Source organism: Rhagoletis zephyria, unplaced genomic scaffold (assembly GCF_001687245.7).
Source record: "Rhagoletis zephyria isolate East Lansing unplaced genomic scaffold, Rhagoletis_zephyria_1.1 Rzeph_scaffold_02424, whole genome shotgun sequence".
Taxonomy (NCBI): domain Eukaryota; kingdom Metazoa; phylum Arthropoda; class Insecta; order Diptera; family Tephritidae; genus Rhagoletis; species Rhagoletis zephyria.
Window position 1 is genome coordinate 53886 of NW_016159508.1, and position 20355 is coordinate 74240.

General features: G+C 39.0%; 1 protein-coding gene across 1 annotated transcript in view; it reads right to left on the minus strand.

Moving 5' to 3' along the window:
- The window catches only part of LOC108366853 (Down syndrome cell adhesion molecule-like protein Dscam2), a 76673-nt gene that overhangs the window by 53327 nt on the left and 2991 nt on the right, over positions 1-20355 (minus strand). Inside the window, exons 2-6 of the mRNA XM_017621326.1 lie at positions 11193-11329; positions 10662-10783; positions 10430-10431; positions 8068-8094; positions 6645-6674 (exon numbers count right to left, since the gene is read on the minus strand). Of these exons, the coding sequence (XP_017476815.1) occupies positions 6645-6674; positions 8068-8094; positions 10430-10431; positions 10662-10783; positions 11193-11329 (318 nt within the window). The remainder of the gene's footprint in view (positions 1-6644; positions 6675-8067; positions 8095-10429; positions 10432-10661; positions 10784-11192; positions 11330-20355) is intronic.

Below are 20355 nucleotides of genomic sequence, written 5' to 3' on the forward strand. Positions count from 1 at the left end.
TCATTTTATGTATGTATGTACATATAAATATGTCTCGAATGAAAAAAAAACATCATAAAAGTAATACACGTTTCGAATTTGCATTAACAAAATCGGTTTTCATCATGCAGGTAGCTTATACTTTGAATTTGAACGAAGTCGGATCATAAATATCAATTTTATAAATAACTCGACTCCCGCGCCACCTAGCAGATCTATTTTTGGTAAACGTATTTTCCATCATGCTGGTAGCTTACACTTTGAATTTAAAAGAAATCGGTTCATAAATACGATTTTTATAGATAACTCGACTCCAACGCCACCTAGGGTCTATTTTTCGCATACGTATTTCTCATAATGAATGTAGTACACGGTTTGATTTTCACCGAAATCGGTTCATAAATACGACTTTTATAAATAACTCGAACCCAGCGCCACCTAGCGAGTTTTCTGGTAGCCTATAATAGGACCATATATGCAAGGTATGACCTCTGAAAATTTGACTGAAATTTACGCAGTAGTTTTTGATTTAACTCAGAACAACGAAAACGGCTATTATTTTATATATATAGATAAAATACTCCACGCCTATGGGATGTGCCACGCCTCCTTTTGCAAACTCATTTATATATACCTTACAGTAAGCACCTACCATAGTTATGTCTGTATACCAAATTTAAAGTTCATATGACTTATAGTTTCGGAGTTATAGCAGATAAAATATTCCACGCCTATTGGATGTGCCACGCCCACTTCTACAAACTCATTTATTTATACCATACTATAAGCACCTACCATATATATGACTGTATACAAAATTTCAAGTTCATGTGACTTATGGTTCCGAAGTTATGATTGATAACAAATTTCAAGTCTATGGGATGAGCCACGCCCACTTTTACAAAGTTATTTATATATACTCTACTGTAAGCACCTAAAATATAGTATATGACTGCATACCAAATTTCAAGTCCATGTGACTTATAGTTTCAAAGTTATGGCTGATTAAAAATTTCACGCTTATGGGAATCGAATGCCAATATTTTTATCCTATTATAGGCCCAGGCAATACTGTCAAAATTTTGTTCGATTCTGTCCGTCCGTTTAGGCTGCAATATTATTTTTTTTTATCAATTTACTTAAACTCCAATTTGCAAACATGGCAACTCTCAAATTTTGTTCCTCCTATATTTTAAGTTAGACCTCTAGCAATACATCGCTGAAAACTGCATTCAAATCCATGCATTCGTTTTCGAGTGATGCGCGAACAAATATACAGACAGACAGACAGACAGACAGACAGACAGACAGACAGACAGACATGCATGTGAAATGCTCGTATGTGCTTGTAGTTGCCTCCTGTATGTTTACAATTAGTAATGTTAAACCCAGTTAACAACAAGGTCTGCAGTGGTGGTGAAAACCACAGTCTCTTGCTAGACATTTTATGTGAGAAGGCTCTAGGGTTGAATGTGGTAAATTTTAACGCACGAAGTCTCAGTGGCGATAAGTTGGACTACGTCAGAAGTGTTTTTGAGGAGTCCTTAGTTGACGTCATTTGTGTATCTGAAACATGGTTTAGTCCTGATACTTGCGATTTTTACTACACCATTCCAAACTATAATCTAGTGCGACATGGCCGGAGGAATAAAAGAGGAGGAGGAGTTGCAATCTACTGCAAATCTAACCTAAAAATTCGACCTTTGACAGTATCCTCTAGTTCAGAAACGGAGTTTAATATTGCTGAAATCTCGATGGTATAACAAGTATATTACTTTCGTGTGTTTTTAATCCCCATAAAAGTCATTTGTTGGACTCATTTTTGCTGCAATTTTTATGTATATAATTGACTATCAGTTGTATGTTATTTGTGTTGATCTGAATGTGAACCTCCTACTGAATGATTCATATGCTGTTAAGTTACGTGAACATGTATCTACTTCTGGATTAGTAATAGTGAACAAACTTTTCCACTTTTTCAATAACTCAAATCCTAGCCTACTGGACTACTTTATCACCTCTAGCCCTAATCATGTCTTAAATTTGACCAAATAGGTTTTGTAACTGATTATGACTTAATTTTTTTACGGTTCGGGCTGTTAATGAATCTTGTCCATGGTTTANTAACCTAAAAATTCGACCTTTGACAGTATCCTCTAGTTCAGAAACGGAGTTTAATATTGCTGAAATCTCGATGGTATAACAAGTATATTACTGTCGTGTGTTTTTAATCCCCATAAAAGTCATTTGTTGGACTCATTTTTGCTGCAATTTTTATGTATGTATATAATTGACTATCAGTTGTATGTTATTTGTGTTGATCTGAATGTGAACCTCCTACTGAATGATTCATATGCTGTTAAGTTACGTGAACATGTATCTACTTCTGGATTAGTAATAGTGAACAAACTTTTCCACTTTTTCAATAACTCAAATCCTAGCCTACTGGACTACTTTATCACCTCTAGCCCTAATCATGTTCTTAAATTTGACCAAATAGGTTTTGTAACTGATTATGACTTAATTTTTTTACGGTTCGGGCTGTTAATGAATCTTGTCCATGGTTTTCTGAAAGAGTACGCCAAGCTATAAGTAAACGTAATAAGCTACATGTAAAATGGAAAAGGGCATTGACAGTTTTTGCCTGGTCTCAATATAAAAGTGCTCGCAATAAAGCCACTGCTATCATAAGACAGGCGAAGCATAATTACTGTTATGCCAAGCTGCACCTATCAATTCCGCCTAAAGTTTTGTTGCGCAACTTAAAAAATCTTAAGGTCCATGGAAGTCTGAAACCAGACTGTGACTTAGATGCCAATGTTTTAAATGAATATTTCTCCTCTGGGAAAAGTAATACTGTTCCTCCAACCTCGCGAACCTTTCGGACTCAGGGTAATTTTGAAATGGAATTGAAATTTGAGGGAGTTAGCGAAGGTGAAGTCCTGAGGGCTGTGTTTGGTATTCGATCTGATGCTGTTGGTGAAGATGGGATTTCACTGAAGTTCATAAAACTCGCACTGCCATTCATTGTAGGTACGATTACTCACATAATAAATCATGTATCACAGTGATTTTAGACCAATCAGCATACTGCCAGTGCTTGCAAAAGTATGTGAGTCCTTAATGGCAGCGTAAATCTCGTCCCACATCCAGAAAAACAATTTATTATCACCGCTTCAGTCCGGGTTTAGACCAAAACATAGTTGCTCCACTGCGGTGATGAAAATACTTGACATAAGGATACATTTTGACAATAATGACTTGACTCTTCTTTGCCTCTTAGATTTTTCTAAGGTATTTGACATGGTTAGCCATGACCACCTTTGCAAGAAATGAAAATTTTTCTGTGGGTTTTCGGAATAAAATTTATGACGAGCTATTTTGAGCTCGTCGAGATTGTTTTTCATCAACGCTGTGAGACTTTGGACTAATATACCAGAATCTGTCAAGTCTGTGTTAAATAGAGGTAACTACAAATTGCTAATATATAACTATTTTGGGTCACTGCGATGAGTGTGATTGGAATAATATTCTTTCTTTTCCTTTCATCTATCTCTCTGAACTCATTTTCATCTACCTATATGTTTAATTGTGCTTATGATTAGTTAAGGCTTTACTTATGTTTTGTGTTAGTGCTAAGCTTATTTTATTTTAATTTAATTTAATTTGTTACTCAATAATAAAATACCAAATGCAGTTGATGTACTTTAAAAAGATTCTTATCTTATTTGTACCACCACTTTTGTTCAAATAAATAAATAAATAAATAAATAATTAGAATTTCTAGCAATTTGCATGAAAACCCCATAAATAAACAAAGTAATCAGAAAAACGTATGGAACTTCGAAATTAACGCTAAGAAAATTGATAACAGCCGGTTTCACTAGCAATTTCCATATAAAATTCAAAAAGTTAATATCATTTATCACTTAAATTGCTTTCGTGAAATTGGCTGCAAAATTATTTTCTTAGCGTTAACGCGCGTTACCAGCGTTGACTTGGAAGGTTTAGAAAAACCATTGTCGAATAATTTCCCAATATTGACTCTGAGGATGACTTCAGCTGGATAACAAACCCATTTTCATGTGGCCAGAAAAGAAACNATTCAAAAAGTTAATATCATTTATCACTTAAATTGCTTTCGTGAAATTGGCTGCAAAATTATTTTCTTAGCGTTAACGCGCGTTACCAGCGTTGACTTGGAAGGTTTAGAAAAACCATTGTCGAATAATTTCCCAATATTGACTCTGAGGATGACTTCAGCTGGATAACAAACCCATTTTCATGTGGCCAGAAAAGAAACCCTACTGAGATGACCAATTAAGCTTTTGAAAACCTTCTGAACATCAGTGAAGACAGCACTTTGATTATTAAGTACTACGAAGGGAGCCAAGAGAGTTCTGGATGCAAGTGTATGTAGAAAACACTGCCATTGGCAAAAATGCATTAAAAATGCTAGTGACTTTTAAGCCCTTATTATGAGTTGCATTCGATTTTCGATCTTCGCTGGTTATCAAAGATCGAACATCGAAAGTGAGAATAAAATCGTCAGCGGTTTATAGTTTTAAAACAGTCATGCCCAACGTCGGCATAACTCCATAAGCAAGTGCCCTGCGCTGGCAGTATTGCATATGCAAGTGTCCCTGCGCTGGGCATGACTGTTTTAAAATATTTTAAATAGATTTGGCTCACAAGCGCCTCTTTAGACAGTCGGAAGTTTTTAATAAACCTGTAGAAAAATTTCTTAAATATATTTTATGTCAAAATATATTCGAAAGACAACACTTAAACCCTCTTAAATATTTTCTACTCCTGGCCAGTTTACCAAGCTCTCATCCTCGACGAACCGTTGAACAAGAACTCCGTTGTATTCAATTTTTACCACGTTTTTATAAACTCGCTTTTTTATTTCATTTTAATTTGCACAAATTTACATACATATGTATAAGCACGCTCTTTAGTTTGCACGATTTGTAAAAAAAAAGCTTCTCAGCGGTGAAAAATATATTATTGTGAACAAGCGCTATTCTTCATCGAATGAGCGTCATAATACCAAACGAAAATTCGTTGGATCAGCAATTTCGATCACAGTCGAATGCAACTCGTAGTAGGGACCTTACTTTTACATTTCTATGTGAGACTGCATTTTCAACAAATGCTTACATAAACAAGTAATTTTTAAGAGAAAAAAAACAAAACCGATTTCAATTCCCATTTAAGAATTTTAGATTATCGTTAATCTATTCATGATCAACTGATCAGATTTAAACCAAATGAGACCACCTGTCAAGTAACACCTTTCCTTTAAAAAAGAATTATAGTAATCGGTTAACGTGGTCCAAAGTTATGCGGCAACATACTGTTACGTTTATCCTTGAAACCTCGAGGGATTTCCCAAATATCCTTCGGTTCGTATCTCTGGATTGTTAAATAAATGCTAACGATGACCAAATTGTAGTACAGTTAACTTTATTGTACAACAAACAATTTACAATACTCGCTAATACAGTAAAAACACTTACAATACTTGTTAAAGCAATACAACGCTTTAATAAAATTGTTAATACAATTAAACTTATAGCTTACTTGTAGCTTGCTGCCTCGTAACTCACTCACTTCGCTGTGGCGGCGCCCTTATATACCTGCGCTCGCACTTAAGGCAACTCTAGAACGTTCTGAAGTTTATCGCTACATTCTCTTTCTCTCGCTGTTCGCAGTGTTCATCCAACTTGACGTTTCTCTTTGTGGAACATTCTACGTCATTCCTCGAACATTCTGCCTATTTCTCGTTGTTCGCTTTGTATTGCCGCTGTATTCACCACACTGCCCTCCACCTAAGTCTGATCGGCCCCATCAGACATACTTGCCGCTCCAACCGCTGCAAGTCTTTTCAAGTGGACCACTTTCATCTTGGTCCTCGGTCTCTCCATTGTCTGGATTTGACGTACTGCGTCCTTCAGCCGTTTGTTAATCTTCGAATGTTTCCAGTCACGTCATTGCTTGGAGTTGAAGCTTTTCTTCTGCTGCGACAAGTACAACTACCATGCGTTACAGGACATTGCTTCCGGCTTATCTCCGGGAGTGCACCATCTCACATGGTCGTGCTTCTGCCGGCCACTGGTGGTGACCAGACCATGCCTTTTCTCGTCGGCACCCTTTTCGCCAGATCCATGCCGCATCATCTGTTCATGATACCCAGGCTCCCGCCTTCGTGCTGCACTGCCGTTAGCACATCTTGCTACATCCGGATCCTTACGCTGAAGCTTCCGCCGTCGTTTCGTATTTCGCTCTTCCGCCGATGCTAACTTCATTGACCGGACATGTGTAATCTCACCCTTGGCTTCCGGCTTAACTGCTCGCCTTTGCCAACCACCTTTTTCTGTACACTTCAAAGCGCGCCTACTGCTTCCACAGCCGCTTCCATTTCCGGCCACCGGCGTATCACCATTGCAACGTGGTTCAGTGGCTTTCCTCCTGCCGGAATCACTTCCTGGCTCACCATGACTACTTCCTTGTTGCGATCTCTTCTTCACTGAGCTGGTGGAACCGTCACGCTTTTCCTGTAGCGGTGAACCACTTCCTTCTCCTGACGAAACCATTTCGTCTCCATCTCTGTCAACATCTGCCCAACTAACCACTTTCGTTTCTGGTGGAATCTTCGGCACTTCCTCTAAGACCAACCGTCTGCTGAAGCACTGGTTGTCATAACCAACCCCAAGTGGCACTTTCCTGTCGCCATAGGTTAGGATCATTCCCTGGAGGTCAATCATCATGCCTCGCCCAAGTAGGAAATCCACGCTGATGATGACTTCATCCACAATATCTGCCACAATAAACCTCGTGTACGAGGCCAGCCCGTCGATTATTACCTCGCAAAGTACTTCTCCTAACACTTGGGTTCGCTCACCAGTTGCAGTGTGCAGCTTTGCCCCAGGTAGTGGCTTCACATAAAAAGTAGTCACATCAGGTCGAATAATGGATTGTAACGCTCCAGTATCCACTGTCAGCACTCGCACCTGCCCATTCACACATCCCCCAATAGTGAGGTTGCTCGCATTCCGGCCAATTTGAGAGACGGAGATTATGGGCCCTTCAACTTCTGAAGCCAGCACGCGGCCCCTCGNCCAGGTAGTGGCTTCACATAAAAAGTAGTCACATCAGGTCGAATAATGGATTGTAACGCTCCAGTATCCACTGTCAGCACTCGCACCTGCCCATTCACACATCCCCCAATAGTGAGGTTGCTCGCATTCCGGCCAATTTGAGAGACGGAGATTATGGGCCCTTCAACTTCTGAAGCCAGCACGCGGCCCCTCGTGCTGGCTCGTTTTAGTTTAACGACTGATTGGAGTTGGATTCGTCTCCCTCTGCCCTGCGTTTGCGCCCTACTGAATTGTTGAGCCCATTGGAACTTGCACTGCAATCGCGGGTGAAGTGACCTGGCTTTCCACATTTAAAACAATTGCCAGATCCATGCTTTTTCTCGACCAGCGGTTGGATTAGCTTCTTCAGCATTTCATTTGTCTCGTCCGGTGTCTCCACTTCCACTCGATGGGCTTTGTACGCTGGTCTACTTAGGAGCGCCGCCGTTTCACGNTGCCCTGCGTTTGCGCCCTACTGAATTGTTGAGCCCATTGGAACTTGCACTGCAATCGCGGGTGAAGTGACCTGGCTTTCCACATTTAAAACAATTGCCAGATCCATGCTTTTTCTCGACCAGCGGTTGGATTAGCTTCTTCAGCATTTCATTTGTCTCGTCCGGTGTCTCCACTTCCACTCGATGGGCTTTGTACGCTGGTCTACTTAGGAGCGCCGCCGTTTCACGATCTGGTAGATCTGTCGCCGGTGCTCGCTACCATAACGTCTTTCCACTGCACCCATTAACGCGTTGTAATTGTTCCTTTCGCAGTCCGGAATAGTCTGCAAGATTTCCGCTGCAGGTCCTTTTAATGCGACAAATAACGCAGCAGATTTATCCTCCATGCTCCAACGATTTGCTGTAGCCGTTAGTGTTAAAGACCTGGAAAGGAATCGTGCCGTCAAAAGATGGGGTATTTACCTTAGGAGCGTTCGTCGAAGTAACTGGACGATTCAGCTGTAAATCACGAAGACGACCTTCCAATTCTTCTACCTTTGCTTCGACTTTCTCCTGTCTCTCTTCAAGTTTGTCATGTAATTTTTTTATCCTGTAGCTGAGTTTCTAAATGGGATGACACCTGCGATGACACCTGCGCTGATACCTCTGAAGATATACGTGTCTCCAGCGCTTGTATCTGTGACGACAGCTGTCATGACATCTGTGACATGCGTGTATCCTGTGCATGCATTATCTGTGACATGGCAGCCAATAACGTGTTCATGTCCATAGCTGTTGATGACGAAGGAGCCTTTTGCTGTTCTTCAACCTTCCCGGATGTCTGATGCACATCCTTCGACGAACATGCAGCCTCATCCTTCTGTTCGTCATTTGCGGATGCATCGTCGGGTTTACCCTGGAAGTCGTATTTGTTCACGTCGATGCCTTCAGCTTCCATACCTCTCGCAACCGGGATAACAATTCCACTTTTCTTCCGGAGGTGGCCAAATTACGCTTTTCCAACTCCTGTTTCAGCTCCTCAATTTTTAAGTCCTAAATTTTCGCCATTTTTAGTAGTTCCTCATTCGGGATTTATTTAAAAATCCCACTTCTGACACCAATTGTTACGATTATCCTTGAAACCTCGAGGGATTTCCCAAATATCTTTCGTTTCGTATCTCTGGATTGTTAAATAAATGCTAACGATGACCAAATTGTAGTACAATTAACTTTATTGTACAACAAACAATTTACAGTACCCGCTAATACGGTAAAAACACTTTACAATACTTGTTAAAGCAATACAACGCTTTACAAAACTTGTTAACACAATTAAACTTATAGCTTGCATATTTGCAACTCACTTCTCTGCTCACTTTACTTGTAGCTTGCTGACTCGTAACTCACTCACTTCGCTGTGGCGACGCCCTTATATACCTGCGCTCGCACTTATGGCAACTCTAGAACGTTCTGAAGTTTATCGCTCATTCTCTTTCTCTCGCTGTTTGCAGTGTTCATCCAACTTGACGTTTCTCTTTGTGGAACATTCCACGTCATTCCTCGAACATTCTGCTAATTTTCGTTGTTCGCTTTGTGTTGCCGCAGTGTTCGCCACAATACATAGAAAAAAATAATAAAAAAATATTCCGACGAATTGATAACCTTCTCCTTTTTGTAAAGTCGGTTAAAAACAAATACATCAGCAAGCTTTCAGCGTCAAATGATTTCAGGGTAAAATTGTCAAAGCTCCCAATAAACTTAAAGAAAACAATGAAATCATCAAAACAATTTCAGTCTTCACATTAAAGCTAAAGGAGCATAAAGTTTTCATTGTGTTTTCTTGTTTTCGTATACATTTGAAGAGTAGGGGTGCCGCGAAATTTTTTTAGCACAACAAGGGTTCCGAGGTGAAAAAAGCTTGGAAACCCCTGATCTAAAGAATCATTTAAAATATGTAGGCAATCGGAAGCTCCTTAGGATTCCAGTTATATGAGTTTTAAATGGAGCACGATATGTTCGCCTTTTATCGATCTACATGCATATGTAGTAGGTATATAAAATTTGTGCAATAAAGGCGGGCTCACTGTTCGTGTCCGGACAACTTTTTATTTGCTCTAAAAACCTTTTTGCCAGAGAGGGTGCTGAAATACGGTTCTTCGTTCAGTTCGGCACATTTTATTTTGCTCTCAAGCAAACAGCTGATGATCTTGTTGCCTACATGCGATTTTGAAGTTTGCAATTCGCTGCAAACGTATATAAAGGAGAACGCGGCAACCCGAATCATCAAATCGTTCGGACAGAAAATCGAAATCAATTTGATTCGAACAATTAGTGTTCAGCACATTTTTGTCGTTCTCTCAATGAGACGGAGTGGGAATGGAGCGCGTGAAATTACTAACAAAAAGTGTCCGGACACGAACGATTAATCCGCCTTAAAACGTTCGAAAATTAACGCAATAGCCTAAAATACACTTTTGGAAATGAATTTATAAAATAAAGATATTTAATTACGAAAACTAAAGCGGGATCGAAAAGTTTTATTTATTTTTCAAACATAATACTTCAACAAAAACCTGCCAAAATGAAAAAGTTATCTTTTTACCAACCCAAATTTGTTCTACCAATTTTGCTAACAATTTACCAAAGTGGCAATCCTGGTTATTATACCATTTCATGCTCATGAAAGGTATAAGAATAATTTTTGAAGAGCTTGCAAGCGATATAGCACAAATTTTCAGCAAACGATTTCAGAGGATAAATTTATCAATCTTAAAAAAATATAAAGAACTACCTGCCATGTTCACTTTGTTTGTAAATGATTCATATATACATATGTAGGATATATATTAGCCGTGTTTTTTTACACGCATATACATCTACGCCTAACGTGTAAAAAAACAAACATCGACAATTTCCATTTGAAAACAAGTAATTTTGATTTTATCGACAACTATTCATAACCGCTCATAAAGTTTGTCGCTTACTGCTCCATACAAATTTTAACCGCAGATACGTATGCGTGTAGAAAAAACACGCTTATTCTTATAGAAAAATTTGATTAAAATCAGTAATGATACTATTATAGATTTCGAATGTGTGTATATACCTGTAAACTGTAGCATGTACTTCATGTCTGTACTTCTCCGCTGTAAAGGGATAGAACATAAGACTACCATTCGAGAGTGTAAATACCATATCTTGTTGTGGAGGTATTGGGGTCCATTCCACCTGCAAATAATACAATTATTAAGAAAACATGCTTTGAATCAATTCCAATATTTAGAAGAATTATGGTGGTTTCGTTGCTTCCAGAAAATGATGACCTTGCACGGTGCAAAATGTGTTTGAGATTACACTCAACCCCGTAAAAGGGCATGGTTTTGCCTTCTTATCCTTGTCTAGCTCACACGTTTCATAATATTGTGGTTTTAAGCAACCATCTGATTTTCAGAGCAACCATCTCCCCTGAAAAAGCTTCAAAGGGCAGAAATTTCCCTTTTTTCCTTACAGTGTTACTGTGAAATTTTAAGAAACGAACCCGAAATTTTCTCACTGTGTGCCCTTATTTTAAAATCGACCACAAATAGGGCAATCAAAAGTCGAAATTTTTGGTAGAAACGAAAACACCAATACTCACCTCTGGAGGAGGACTACCATGTCCAGAGCATTCAATCAAACCTCCAGTATTATTTGAAAATTCGATGCGATGTGGTGGCTCATGAAGAAATATTGGTCCCTGCAGGTCAAGCCCATTTGCAATTGTGCCAAGATCAGCTGTGGACAGAAAATAATGAAATATTGGAAGACTATCTTAATTACTGACTTTTTTGTGTACTCGGATTACAATCAGGACTTAAATGTACAGTTCAATATTAAACAAGTAAAGAAGTATAAGTTCGGGCGAAACCGAACTTTATATACCCGGCGCACGTATCAAATATAGTGTTTTCACAATTCTGTAAACCAGGGCTTCCTAAAATAGGTTCAGCGGAACCGAAGGGTTCCGTGCAAAAGTCACCAGGGTTCCGTGAAATTATTAATATTTGGCTGTTCAATAATTCAACAGATACATACTTAAGTACAAATCAGGGCTGGTTCGTTTACCATCGCTTAAATTTCGGTATGAATAAACACGTCGGTCGGCAGTCGGCTTGAGTTGCACACGCAAGGAAAAGTTCTGCAAACAGCATGACCGTGACGCAATCATCTATTTTCAAGTACATGTACTAGAGATTTAGGCCGATAGAAATAGCGGCGGCGCGTCGTCAATCTTAGAAATAATCGGCGGCAGCGGCGATGCCAGCGTCTCAAATTGCGCCGGCGCATCTGGCCATTAACCACATACCAAAGAACATAGGAAACCAATTCTTATTAAATTGTAACGCAACAAACTAAAAAGACCCCAAATAATTGGTGACAGGTAATAAGAGCAACGGAAATAAGGTCAATTGACTTTATTTCGAAATAAAATCAATTGACATTATTGCTCTTTCAAACACTAAATTTGCTTAGTTTCGTGGCGGTCCGCGTCATCGCGCCACACCGCGAACGTCGCGCTCGCGCTCGCGCCCCGCGTACCCCACGCGACCGGCGTGCACACCACGTCACGCTACGCCGCGGGTTTGTGTTTCAAAAGGTTCCGGTTATTAAATCGGTTCCGATATTAAATAATCAATAATTGTTTACACCCGCATTTTGGCACATTGGCTCGTTGAATGTGCGCCCCCCCTTCCCCGTCTCACGACGTGCTCTAACGCAGGTAGATTTATTTTTTGTATACGTTGAAGTAAAATTTTTATATATTTTAAACATCGAGGGCTTATATTCAATAATACCCTCTATCTGCACACTTTTCCCAAAGATGAGATTCTGATATAAAAATTCACCTAAGCTTTAATGTCATCGGTGATATTAATGCTACATTATATAACGACAGGTAATAAGTCCCAGACACACAAATTAGTTTAGCAGATAGAGGGTATTAATGAATTCAAGCCCTCGATATTTCACATTTTTATATTTGTAAGTTATTGGAAGCAGGGATGCCAACTTGGCTCAAACCGTGCCATTTGTTCCTATTTTACTTCAAATGGTACTTAATTTTTCAATTTGGCACAAAGTGCCAAAATGGCACTTTTGTAAAAAAAAAATAACATTACAATACATTTTTGTGAAATCGTTTGCGTGCACTTCTTTTTGTCAACTAAAATTTTCTAATTTATAGAGGCTATTCAACTGATTTATCTTATTTTATCATTGCACTTTTGTTTGGAAAATTTGGTTTTATTTTATTGCTAAATGTGAATGATTAACTGGAATGACACCTTTTTTGGCACTTTTATTTTTCTATTTGGCACATTTTGGCACTATTTATCCTCAATATGGCACCTCATAACTAAGGAGAGTTGGCAGCCCTGATTGGAAGATTTCTGCCGTGTTTTGGGGCAACAACTTGTCTGCAGTAAAAAAGCATGTAATTTGTGTTTCAAAAGTGTGTGAAAACCAATCAATTAACTTATATGATCTCGGTTCCGATATTAAATAATCAATAATTGTTTATACCCGCATTTTGGCACATTGGCTCGTTGAATGTGCCATCTAATAAATAGTGTCGTCGTTCTCCTTAGCTGCTTTTAAATGATGTCGTCACAAATTGCTGGCGGAGACATGAATACAGTGTAAGAAAATTTTTTTTCTAAAATTGTTTCCTTATTGAAAGGTTGGGTTCTTTACCTTACCTTACCACCTTAGACATTCCGAATTCGTTCAAAATATGCTAATTTAAAACACAGAATTCTTTCAGTGCTCCTCCATGTTTTGCAAGTTATGGATCATTTCTACACTATTTCTTCAAATATTTCTCGTATTCCAGCTGTGCGCAGGCGTTTAGTTTTTCGCATCGTGTTTTTAGATATTCGTAATTAGATTTTTTTTAATAAAATCAATTGGTGGTAGTTCATGATTGTGTGTGGATTAATATCACAACACTGAGCATTTGGCAACAACCTTTTTCATCTATTAAAAAACAACACTTACGGGGCAATGTTTATTGTACGAACAACATTTTTTTCTATGAATCGACATACTTTAAGCATTGTTGACGCTATTTCCATTTGAATGAGGAAATAGCGCCAATGACTTTATTTCCAAATTTTTGTTGACTTTATTTCGCTTTTGAAAAGGTAATAATGTCAATTGACTTTATTTCGCACCAGAGTTGAAAATAAAGTCAATTGACCTTATTTCCGTTGATCTTATTACCTGTCCCCCTAATAATTATTTGAAATCGCTGCATATGCCTGTTTATTGAAATATTTTAATATAAAAAATTATCGATTAACAAATCAGCTAATAAATAAATTAAATCGAATAACCCAACGGTCATAATTGTGTTTCAAAGTAGTCACTACGATAATCACCTCACTTTTCCTCCAAAATCCCTCCAAAATACTTCACTCGAAAATTAGCAAATGATTACGATTGCATTCCGATAACGAATAAAATTTTTTCAGCCGAGTACATTTCAAATCTTTGGAATTAACTACATTAATTAAGTAAACAAGTATTTACTTATATACATTCTTCATTGGAAAATCGCTCACATTTATACATTTTTAAATGTACCGAACTCCTTTATTCAAATTAGCGTCGACAAAAACGCAACCATTTGCCACAATCGTATGTATGTATATTTTTCGTGATTGCAAATTCTTGCTGACTAAATTTTTGCCAACAAGAATTTGCGACTTCTCTCCAAGCTCCCTGCCACTTTCCGCTCTCAATATTTGAGTGATTGATAATTTTTTGGTCTGCTCGAACGCGATTTGAACAAAAAATCTTTATAATTCGTACAAATTCGTACAAATTTTTTACTCGACGAACAGAAGTATTGTTCACTTTTTAATAACAAAATAAACAACTTATCGTTGTAAAAAATTTGTGCTTTTTGAATAATTTAGTTAAATAATATATTTCATTAGCGCTTTAAAAGTAAAAACTGGCGATTTAATGCGTTTTCGACCGTGTAATTGCTCGTACAAAGGAACTATACCCCATATAAGTTGTCTGTTAATAACTTTAAAATGGTTAACAATATTAACCTTCAAAAAAATTAATGATAATTTTTAGCCAAATGGCTTGCACTTTTTCTACTAGAATCCAATGGGCTACAAACCTGCACACTCAAAATCTTTCTAAGAAATCTAATTAAAAAGCTCGAAATATTTACGAAATGTTGTTTAGTTATTTTAATATTACAAAAAGTTTGAGATATGGGTAACGAAATAAATTAATTGTTAAAATTGTCAATATGTATATCATGAATATTTTGTACATTAATCCTCAGGCGCAGAACAACCGACGCCGCCGCGCCGATGTTTCCATGACTCGGCGGCATCCCAAAATACGGCGGCGGCGTAAACCTCTAATATGTACTCGTAGTTGGTATGATTATTCTTCTTCTTTATTGGCGCTGTAACCGCCTAAGCGATTTCGGCCGTCTCCAAAACAGCACGCCAGTCATTTCTCTTCTGTGCCAACTGACGCCAATCGGAAATGCCAAGTGAAGCCAAGTCCTTCTCCACCTGGTCTTTCCTACGCAGAGGAGGCCTTCCTCTTCCTCTGTTACCAATATCGCGGCCCGCGTTGAATATTTTCAGAGCAGGAGCGTTTCTGTCCATTCGAACGACATGGCCAAGCCAGGGGAGCCGCTGAATTTTAATTCGCTGCACTATGTCTATATCGTTGTAAAGCTCATACAGCTCATCGTTAAATCGTCTGGGATATTCGTCATCACCTTTCGCAGTATCTTTCTCTCGAAAACTCCAAGGGCCGCCTCATCAGATGCTTTCATTGTCCATGCCTCCGCGCCATACACCAGCACAGGCATGATCTTTGTACGACGAGAGAGGACTTTACTTCTCAATTGCCTACTCAGCCCAAAGTAGCACTTGTTGGTAAGAGTGATTCTCCGTTGGATTTCAAGGCTGGCATTATTATTGGTGTTAATACTGGTTCCCAAATAAACTGAGTCGTGCACTTTTTCAAACTTGTAACTGTCTACAGTGACGTGGGTGCCAAGACGCGTATGCTCTGACTGTTTGTTTGATGACAGGAGATACTTCGTTTTGTCCTCGTTCACCACCAGACCCATTCGCTTGGCTTCTCTATCCAATCCCGAGAGGGCAGAACAGACGTAGCCCTTGTTTTTACCGATAATATCGATGTCGTCGGCATACGCCAGCAATTGTACGCTCTTGTAAAGTATTGTGCCTGAGCGGTTCAGTTCTGCGGCTATTATTATCTTCTCCAACAACAGATTAAAGAAATCACATGAAAGGGAGTCCCCTTGTCTGAAGCCTCGTTTGGTATCAAACGGCTCGGAGAGGCCCTATTCTGATAGAGCTGGTGGTATTGCTCCACGTCATTTTACACAGCCGTATTAGTTTCGCGGGGATACCAAATTCAGACATCGCGGCATAAAGGTAACTTCTCTTCGTGCTGTCGAAAGTGGCTTTGAAATCAACAAATAGATGGTGTGTGTCGATCCTATTCTCGCGGGTCTTTTCCAAGATTTGGCGTATTGTGAATACCTGATCTATGGTGGATTTTCCAGGCCTAAAGCCACACTGATAAGGTCCAATCAGCTCGTTGACGGTGGGCTTCAGTCTTTCGCACAATACGCTCGATAAGACCTTGTAACCTATGCTTAGAAGGCTAATTCCGCGGTAGTTGGCGCGTATGGCGGGGTCGCCTTTCTTGTGGATTGGGCAGAGCACACTTAAATTCCAGTCGTCGGGCATGCGTTCATCTGACCATATTCTGCATACGAGCTGATGCATGCACCTCATCAGCTCCTCGCCGCCGTACTTGAATAGCTCGGCTGGCAGGCCGTCAGCTCCAGCAGCTTTGTTGTTTTTCAACCGCGTAATCGCTATTCGTACCTCGTCATAGTCAGGCGGTGGGACAGCTACTCCATCATCATCGACTGGGGACTCGGGTTCGTCTTCCTCACTACTTTCAGCGCTGCTACCATTCAGTAGGTTATAAAAGTGTTCCCTCCACAATTTAAGTATATTCTGGACATCGGTCACTAGATCGCCATTGTTGTTCTTACAGGAGTTCGCCCTGGTCTTGAAACCTTCTGTAAGTTACCTAACCCTCTGGAAGAATTTTCGGGCAGTCTTCCTGTCGGCCAGCATCTCAAGCTCTTCGCACTCACGTATTTCGGCCTCTCTCTTCTTATTGCGGCAAATACGTCTCGCTTCCTTCTTCAGTTCCCTATAACGGTCCCACATGGCTCGCGTTGCGCCCGATCGCAGCGTGGCCTTGTAGGCGGCATCTTTTTTCTCTGCGGCTTCTTGACATTCCTCATCGTACCAGTGGTTCTTTCTGGCTCGCTGAAATCCAACTACTTCTTCGGCGGTTGTACTTTATGATCGGGAAATGTGGTTCCACTGCTCGCGTATGTCGGATTGTTGAAGAGTGCTCTCAGAGAGCAGGTGTGTGAGTCGAGTGGCGAATAAATTGGCCGTCTGTTGTGAGTGAAGCTTTTCGACGTTAAGCTTTCCTTGCATTGTTGGGCGCACATGTTTTGCTGCACAGAGAGTTGGTATGATTGCCGTACCGAAATAAACATAGAAAAAGGTGTTTTCTTAACAGTGGTCGCCCCTTGGCAGGCAATGGCGAACGTCCGAGGGTATTTTTGCCATGAAAAATCTTCTCATAAAATTAGGGTTGCCAGATTTTTCATGCGCGAAATCAGTACATTAGAATTTGTCATGCTAAAAAAATCATAACTTTTCAGTACATTTTTATTCAAAGCAAAATTATGAATGTGTGTGAATGAAAAAAGAAGGTAGTTTCATTGTCACTTTTCGGGCGCCATATTAACTACCTCACAATTAAGCAGACTGTGACATTTCGTGCTGCCATCCCTAATCCTCAATAATCATTTATTTACTGTAAAAAAAAATATATTTAGAAAATTAAAAGGAAATTTGTCTTCGATCTGAGCAATAACGAAAATTTAAATTCACACATCGCCGTATTTGAAAAACAACCAACTGACTTTTTCTTTGAAATAAAAGACCGGTAAATATGTTGTCCACCGCAGGAATTAGCTATTATTAAATTAGTTTATTCTAAAGCCAATCACCGAAAGGGTTTTGATGTGCTTTGCAAAGGTAAGGCTTCCGGTGCTTCATGCTATGATAGATATTATAGTTATGGACGATAGGTTACTGCCGGTTGAACTGGCACCCAGAGTTTGGAAGTAAGTAGTTAGAGGGCTGCCCAATGCCGTTTGGCCGTCACTGCAAATACCTCAGCCTGGAAAACCGAAGCATATTTCCCCAGAGAAAAGTCCAAAAGAGAGTCAGTTTTGGAGCCATCGTTGAAGATTCGATTACGTGGGATTCCGGGCTCAGTGCTGGTATTAAACCTGCATTCAGCCGCAGGGAACTAAACATTATAGAATCTCTTCAACAAAGGTAAAGGTGGCGTACTATCCTGTGGCATTGAAAAGACACAAGTGCTCAGAAATCTGCCGCTAGCAATTTCCGCCTTGCCCCACTCAGTGTTATATCAGCATCCGTTTCTTTTTAGTCTGCAGGTGGCCTTTAAAGCTTTCCCACGTATGAGCACACAAAGTGACGGTAAGTGCAGCAGTGCATCAAGAGCAGCGCCACGTATTGTAGAGAAAGCATCAGGGCAGCACACGGCAGTAGTTATTTGAAGTTTAGCAAGCAGACTTCCCACGCTCTTGATTGAGGATCTGCGCCACTATACCACTGACGAATAGATAATTATGGGTCTGATCATAGAGGTATAAATCCAGAGGATGCCCTATGGTGGCACACCCCACGTTTTGCCAAAGACCTGCTTACAAGACCTGCGTAAAAATGCTGCCAATTCTTTAGAGGTTTTGTGTTCCACGTTAAATTTACACGACAGTTTTGTATCCTGAATTACTTCTCGATACTTCACTTCGGGAGAATTCTGAATTGTGACTCCTTTAATTGTGAGGCAATGAGCGCATACAACCTTCTCCGAAGCCTGTTTCGGACTATGCTTTAATGTAAGCTGACCAACCGCCCTCCTTTGAGGAGGATTGTCCTCCTCAAACGTGATTCGTCCTCCTCAAAAATTTTGTCTTTCTCTGTCCTCCTTTTGACCAAAAATGTCCTCCTTCNGATTGTCCTCCTCAAAAAGTTTGTCCTTCTCTGTCCTCCTTTTGAGCAAAAATGTCCTCCTTGTCCTCCTTTTCAAGTTTTTTAGCAGTGATGAAATTTAAAAAAAAATCGTTCAGAATATTATTATTTCCTAATCGTACACAATCATTGTATTTAAAAGGCGTTTACATTGTTCACCTTTCAGTTAAATGATATAAACTTTTTTTCAACTAATCGCCTGTAAAAGTTGAACAGTGTAAACGCCTTTTAGCTGCAATCGATAAAATCTTACCTTTTACAACACTGAATTACTAGCTAACGACGTGTCGNTAAAAGGCGTTTACATTGTTCACCTTTCAGTTAAATGATATAAACTTTTTTTCAACTAATCGCCTGTAAAAGTTGAACAGTGTAAACGCCTTTTAGCTGCAATCGATAAAATTTTACCTTTTACAACACTGAATTACTAGCTAACGACGTGTCTCCACAGGCGAAAATTATTGCCTACCATATGTCATTTTGTTTGCCAGATATGCATAAGTTTTATCAGCGGCAATATTTGTGTAAGGGGATTTTTTATGATTTATTTTGGAACGAATTTCCGTCATCCCTTGTCATCTTGATAAAAGATTTTGTAAGATGGCTTAAAATAAGTATGTTCGTTTCACTGGAGAGCAAATCGNCAGATATGCATAAGTTTTATCAGCGGCAATATTTGTGTAAGGGGATTTTTTATGATTTATTTTGGAACGAATTTCCGTCATCCCTTGTCATCTTGATAAAAGATTTTGTAAGATGGCTTAAAATAAGTATGTTCGTTTCACTGGAGCGCAAATCTGCTTAAAAAATTTTAGAAAATGTGTTATTTCACATCCAAGTACATAATCAAAAATAACACAGGCCTGTGTGGTTTTCCCCTTAAAAAACTAGTTAGCGATTTGAGTACGTAAAAAAAATAATAAAAAATTTCATCACGAAAATTTTCCGAGAATTTTTTTTTATAATTTTATTTGCATTACCGTACATTGCTAGCGTTAACTTCGTAAACTCTCTATGAGTATTATTATTGATACTAATGGTTTTAAGTAAAAATTCTATTCTACATTAATTAATTTTTGGCTTTTCATGCAAGTTGCTAAAAGTTCTAACATGTAAGAAAAGAACCAAATTTGTATTTTAAATTAACATACCTAGATATTGAAAAAAATAATTATTGGAAAGCGGAAAAATTTGATTTGTGTAATCCAACAGAAATTAGCTAAATATTTCTACCATTCTAAAAAATCAAATGCCGCTAAGTTTTCGCGCAAATAAAGNATTTGATTTACAGGCCTGTGTAATCCAACAGAAATTAGCTAAATTTTTCTACCATTCTAAAAACTCAAATGCCGCTAAGTTTTCGCGCAAATGAAAATCTGGTTGTCAAATTAACTGATAGTTCATGGCTGGCAATATTTATAAAGATAACAGTTCTGATAATTATTGCTTTCCATGACCAATATGCTGTCTCCATTAACAATACATATATTAGCTCTGATCCAGTACTTCATGAACTTACAGGATCTTACACCAACTTGAACGAAGTTGCAGGAAAAATGTTCCCGTACTCCAAAATCCTTTAAAATCCTG